At 38.2% G+C, this 6,406-nt stretch overlaps 1 protein-coding gene across 2 annotated transcripts; it reads right to left on the minus strand.

The window, feature by feature from the left end:
* Nucleotides 1-393: 393 nt before the first annotated feature.
* On the minus strand, nucleotides 394-6,037 carry LOC311277950 (uncharacterized protein). Of its 2 annotated transcripts, none has more exons than XM_084388456.1 (13): nucleotides 5,525-6,037; nucleotides 5,279-5,401; nucleotides 4,844-5,159; nucleotides 4,671-4,756; nucleotides 4,347-4,399; nucleotides 3,154-3,193; nucleotides 3,009-3,076; nucleotides 2,804-2,893; nucleotides 2,365-2,678; nucleotides 2,037-2,215; nucleotides 1,634-1,806; nucleotides 893-1,107; nucleotides 394-813 (listed from the first exon to the last, which is right to left on the minus strand). In XM_084388456.1, exons 1-13 carry the CDS (start codon nucleotides 5,693-5,695, stop codon nucleotides 578-580), a joined length of 2,064 nt encoding a protein of 687 aa, XP_084244582.1. In that variant the 5' UTR covers nucleotides 5,696-6,037; the 3' UTR covers nucleotides 394-577. The 2 variants fall into 2 exon arrangements, with proteins under 2 accessions (XP_084244582.1, XP_084244581.1); XM_084388455.1 differs by having other exon boundaries at nucleotides 396-813; nucleotides 5,279-5,404.
* Between the last annotated feature and the right edge of the window lie 369 nt (nucleotides 6,038-6,406).

The raw sequence follows: 6,406 nt of genomic DNA on the forward strand, positions 1-6,406 counted from the left end.
TGGATGAGTTCCAAGTATTGTATGGTGACACAAAATAAAACGTGGCGCTTTTCTAAGCGGGTTAAAATGGATAACTATAATGTATGGCGGAATAGCACTGTTGGGAGTACTTTGACTCGGTGCAGTAAAAAGACACGTTTGTTCTATTGACAGAAGTGAGAGGAACAGGATCAGGCGTGACTTTTTACTGCACCGAGTCGAAGTACTCCCAAAAGTGCTATTCCGCCATACATTATAGTTATCCTTTTTAACCCGCTTAGAAAAGCGCCACGTTTTATTTTGTGTCACCATACTTGGTCGTGTAACTGTATTTAAATAGGGAAAACGTGGAGGTGTTTGGTCGCTTCTAACTTCATCTCTGTTTGGTCCCTAATGAATGAACTGGGCTAAGCTAAGTGCTATCAAAGTGTCGCCGCGCGCCTGAGCGATTAAGTGCACGCACTGAGATGAGAGAATGGTATGTGTATCAACTCGTCTTATTTAAGGGAATAACATAGTTTAATATGAAAAAACGGTGGAGTATCCCTTTAACAACAACTTTTTCAGTCTTAACTCTAGGGGTCATCCATCATATAGCTTAGAAACAGCCAAAACCTGGACTATTTTGAATTCCAAAGTCCATTTGTGACTTAAACAAAGGGTATGAGTCTAGGAGTGGTAATCTCAAGGAGTTTGAACATGTATTTGCCATTGGGAACGCAGAGTCATCCAGGAACTCTATTTGTGGCAGTGGTTCCAAGCCAGATGGGGGAAGTGAAGACAGCCCAGTAGCAAACATCAAAACATCTTCCACAGACACAGCAGCCTGGCCTTCTGCAAAGAAAAACAATTCAGATACATCATTGCCATGTGTTTTCTTAACTAGTTATAAAAAACAAATGAACTAACAAACCTTCACAATCAAGGAGATAGTCTGCCCAGTAGGCCATGGTTTGACTTTCTTTAAGTCTTCGATTACTCCCCGAAGGACTGAGGTCAGGTTTGAAGAGACTCTCAAGTTCAAAAGCAGTGAGTCGCCTTTCAGAGTGGCACAGGACAGGGGCCAGCAAAGTAGGGTGTTGCTGTAGTGCATTCAAAAACTCAAGGGTTGAAAGACCATCTCTGAATCTACAGAGTGAACACAAACATTGTTTCACTGCTGTGTAGTGCCAATTGAATTTAAATTATCTAAAGAAAACTATTAAATATTCTCTTCTCTACAATTTCTATCCACCTTAACAAACATACATTTTGGGGGGGAAATGGTTGTGTTGAAAATTGATCTAAGAAACCCTATTTTTGCGTTGCACATTAAATGTTAATTGTTACAGACTGTAAGTATAACACATAGAAACAAAAGACAGGAATGACACAGACGACTGGGTGGATTGAGCACTCAAACAATGCCTTCAGAAAGTCTACACACCCCATGTACTTTGTGTGAAAACTTAAGGCACTGTAGTTTGACAAAGAATGAAGCAACATCACATATCAGTTGAAATGCACTAAGGTACAAATTCTGTCACAGTGACAAATTGATAACAGATATACATGCTTGCATAAACCAAAGATGGGGACCATGAGGCATTTTAAACTAAAAATTCATGCTTAAATACATAAAAAAAGAAGAAAATCATCACAAATATCATCTTACCTGTCAATAACAGATGAGTTGCGGTCAATAATATACCATTGGAGGTAGTCTGACACGATTTCTTTCTTTTCTTCCACAGTAGCCACATGTCTCAGACAACCTGCTGTCTGTAACATTGTGCTGTGTCTCATCATACATTCTTGCAGAGCATCCAATGAAGCAGCATTCTCAATCTGAAAGACATGAAAATGGGCATAAACACCCGTCAATAACTGTGTGCACTGTATCTCCTTGCCTATTTATTAATGACATACATAGCATGGTGTAATCTTACACTATCGAAAACTAATAAATTAATTAAATAAATTCTGCACGTAATATAAGTAAACATTGTCTCAAAACACTGCAGGAACTATGTAAACTTCTGCCCTACCTACCATACGTAGCCTTATGCTATTCTCACCTCTTGCAAAGCTTTCCCTATTTCTTCATCAGTTATTAAATTATTTGTTGCTTTGAATGAAGGCTGGCCTGCAAGATAATGTACAAGATCTTCCGACAGGAAATGGGGTCCTGGACCTCCATGCACAACTGACACAGCAATCATCTTTCCTGCCAGGTAGTATTCATCCTCCCTAACAGCTGTGAATTAATTCACATTGCAAAATAAAACAAACAATGCATTACTGTATAAACTGTAATATACAAGCATATGTCATGTGATATATGTGGTCAATGAGCATTAACCAACCATTAGTAGCCTATAGTACACATCTAACCAATATGCATACCATTTGCATTGTAGACCAAGAACCGATGTCCTTCTGGTCCATCAAAAATGGGCCGGTCTTTTAGGTGTTTCATTAGTAGAGTTAAAAACTCTCGTCTTGGACCACCAGTGTAAATTCCCTCTTCCAGAACACCAGTATCATCAGTAAATTTCACCAGCATGTCACAGGTTTCAGAATATGTTGTACGCTTGAAACCTCTGACTGCCCCATCCCAAACATTAGCCCTTGAGATGTTGAACCGGCTGACTTTTTTATGATCAATAGGAAGTGACAGGTTTGCTACGATGTCAGGTAATGTAATGTCCGTCTCCTCTCTGTAATGACAAAAAGTGACTTCATTTGTGGATATTCCAGATATACCAGAACTATTGTACAGTGAAAAAACTACTAGCTACTACGAGTAACTACGAGTGCTAATAGTCAAAAGCTGTCATATTACATTGCTGTGTGTTGGAAATTCTTCACATTGACAGCAACCGGCTCTTCGTCCTCTTGCTCAACATTTGGTGAATACAGGTCTGTGTATTTACTGTTGGGAAATTACCATTTCCATGTAAAAACATCTTACAAACAAATGTCTTCCCCATGTAATCAGTTAAATAAATCTAAATTATGTCAGTCTTTATCCTTTTTTTTTTACTTACCTGTAGCAAGAAGTTTTTTCTGGATTTGTTTCAGGTGGATCCAGATCCTCAGCATCAGATATTACTATCTGAAAACAGATTAAAATGTCTGAAACGACAACACTGAAAGCAAGAAATGTCATGCTGCCACAGTCTGCCTTATTACCTGTCCTGGCTGAATTGTTGATGATTGTCCTGGTGCATCTCTGAAACATGATAAAACATATTAAAATGATTAGCTCCATGATAAAAGCTATAAGGTAGTTTTGAGTAACATGTAGTAGTAAAAACATTATTTTGTTATAAATCACACTATACATATGGTATTTTCTGTTTCAAGTTCATCCGAGCAAATTCTCTGATCACATCAACAACTTAAAGATAAATTATTTCTTAAGAACATGTGGATAGGAGCGCATCCTGGACTCAAATCTGAGTTTGTTTGAGTTTCTTTTTGAATGGAAAAGGTATAAAATAAGAGAAAGCTCAAACTACTAATTTGTAACTATTAAAATGCTTGTATTGCAAGTGGCCAAGTCATACAGAACCAATTTAAAAGAACTCTGATGCGTTTTGGCATCTAGCCTTCGTCAGCGAGTCAAATGGATGAAATGAGACAATGGGTCTTTTCTAGTGTCCAAAGCTTTCTGGGCTAGAGTGGGTGTTGTAAACATCTTAAAACCAGCAGGTGTCCTTCAGGCCTGCAATAGTCAAATCATGTAAACATTATGTATACAGCAAATTGGTTGATTACCACTTGAAAAAACCCATTGTCTCTCATTACATCTATTTGACTCCCTGACAAAGGCTAGATGCTGAAACGTGTTGGAGTTATTTTAGTTGGTTCTGGATGACCGTGCCACTTCAATAAAGGCCTATAGTACCTATGTAGGATCGACAATGATGTGGGACAGTGGATACCCCCCACTTCATTCTCATGTGTTTTTTTTAATGGTTTGGTTAATTTATGTTTATTCACCTGCAAGAGCAACTGTATTTCAGTAGATTTATTCTGTGATGTTAAGTAAAGCTCACACAGACAGCTGTGGGTCCTTTAGGTAGGGAGCGAGGGGGTGCACCTCAGTCAGTTACAGAAACAGCCGATAGCATGTAGCAACGTTGAGCTCATGTGCAGCAATATACATGCATGTATAATGTGTATGTGAATAAGTAGTGAAATATCTGCTAGTAGTTTTATCAGTTTTGTGAGTTAAATGAAAAAAAACTTTTCTGGTAGTGAAAGCACTGTAGGCCAATAAAATATGAATTATTATTATCATTTCCAGTCAAGAAGTAAAGAAATAATTTCAACCCATGCACTCCTGAAAGTTCCTTTGTGTCCATTTGTGCAACACCTACCTTTCATCTTCCAGTTTGTATTTGGGAGTACTTCGATTTTGTGGTTCAAAAACCTGAGAGGAAACGGATAAAATGATCAACAACTTTCAACAGCTTCTATTATTTTTCCATTACCACTTACAGTATATATCAATGCTGAATGGTTGTCTGTGTTACTGTATAATAGTAACTGTATAATAATCAAAACAAGCCTTTTTCCACTAAAATATTGACCAGGACATTGATGTTATGCTTAAAATTCAATGTACATCTAATAAATTATATGAAAATGAATAAATACAAACATACATAAATGTTTTTAAAAAAGAGAAATAACTGATGTACCAAAGTGTCAGCTCGATTGAATTCAGCTGTGCTCCTTGTTGTGATGGCAATTTCAGAATCAGAATCAGAGTCTGAGGTATCGTACTCTGAAAAAAATAAATCAAACAACCATTATTTATCCTCCAGCAAAGTATCTAAATATGTAAAAATATTGAATTATGAGATCCACTAACCTCTTTTATAGTGTTTTTCTAGGCAAATGAAAAAAGTAATCCTGGAATATGCCTTTCCTATTTCCTTTTTATATTCTGCCAATTTAAATGACCTTTCTGACCCAGGCACAAGAACCACCTCTGAGCAGTCTGGATACAAAAGGACATAAGGTCCTTCGTGCATGTCCTTGTTAAATGTTCTCATTTTCTGGACAGCTTGTTTCAGTAGATCAGGTGCTGCTACCTCTGGGTCAGTAAATAACGGAAGTGTTTTTCCTCTTAGAGGTTTTAAATCAGTTCCATCAGTTCCATGTGGCCCCATCAATCCTACGTTTATCTAGTAAAATAAAGATATAATTAATGTATGGGTAAAATAAATACACACGCACGCACGCACACACACACACAAATACATAGAACATTGCACAATTGTATAGGACGGTCATTACAACTTACCTGGACTTGCTTTCTTTCTTTAGGCCTAGATCTTCCTTTTGGCCCATAGTTAAAAGACTGTCGTTCTTTTGACTTCGAGCTTCTGTACTCCATGAACTGTTTGTATGATGGGCATGGGTTGTTCTGCTGAAATGGACAGAGTTACGTTTCAAAATAGAAAGTTCGCTCGAAAAATCATTAGCAGCTAGCATTACTACTGACTTTTATTCACATGTCCTCAGATAGCTAGGGTTTTGCTACACTTACTTTGCTTAGCACTGTGTCCAGCTGTCGAGAAGTCCCCTGTGTTTCCAATGTTTCCGTCTGGTCCGCATCCTTTAAAAACTCCAAACACCGACCACACGTAAAGCAAAACCGCGTTAAGCTGTTCATGTGTTTGCCACAAAACGGGCAAAACATCCCTCGGCCGCAGTCCATGTTCGGTCACCATAAACTTCATTCACGCCATATACTCATAGACTGTAAAAAAATATACTCCACATTGACAACACAAATTGACCGCGCTCACCAACAACACCTATCACCCGCTTTCACCTCATTACTTCCGTTCCGTGTCACTTCCGGTATGTGGTACATTCCCTTTCCGTGAAGAATCTATCATTTGTAAATTTGTTTCGGGACTGGTAAAAGTGTTTTGCGTCTTGTTAATTTGTTTTCTAAAATGTTAATTTGTTTTGTCCTTGGTAAAAGTGTTTAGCCCATGTAATTGTGTTTTATGGTAGGTAAAAATGTTTTCCAAAATGTAAATTTGTCTCGAGCTTTGTAAAAGTGTTTCATTCTTTCTAAAAGTGTTTAATTCTTTGTAATGTTGCTTTGCACTTCCCGGCCACCGTAGAAAACGAACAGTATTTATATCGTTTTTAGCTCTTGAAAACAGCACACCGTCCAAATGATCTGACGGCGCGGGCGGCTATAGATGTATACTTAGATGTCGCCTTGACTACTGCAGTTCATTGGAACGAAACCGTAGCCAAGCGACATCTAGTGTATATATCTATGCGGGTATAGATGTATACACTAGATGTCGCCTTCTCTACTGCAGTTCATTGGAACGAAACCGTAGCCAAGGCGACATCTAAGTATACATCTATAGCCGCCCGCGCCGTCAGATCATTTGGACGGTGTGCT

Source organism: Rutilus rutilus, assembly GCF_951802725.1.
Source record: "Rutilus rutilus genome assembly, chromosome: 19".
In the NCBI taxonomy this organism is placed as follows: Eukaryota; Metazoa; Chordata; class Actinopteri; order Cypriniformes; family Leuciscidae; genus Rutilus; species Rutilus rutilus.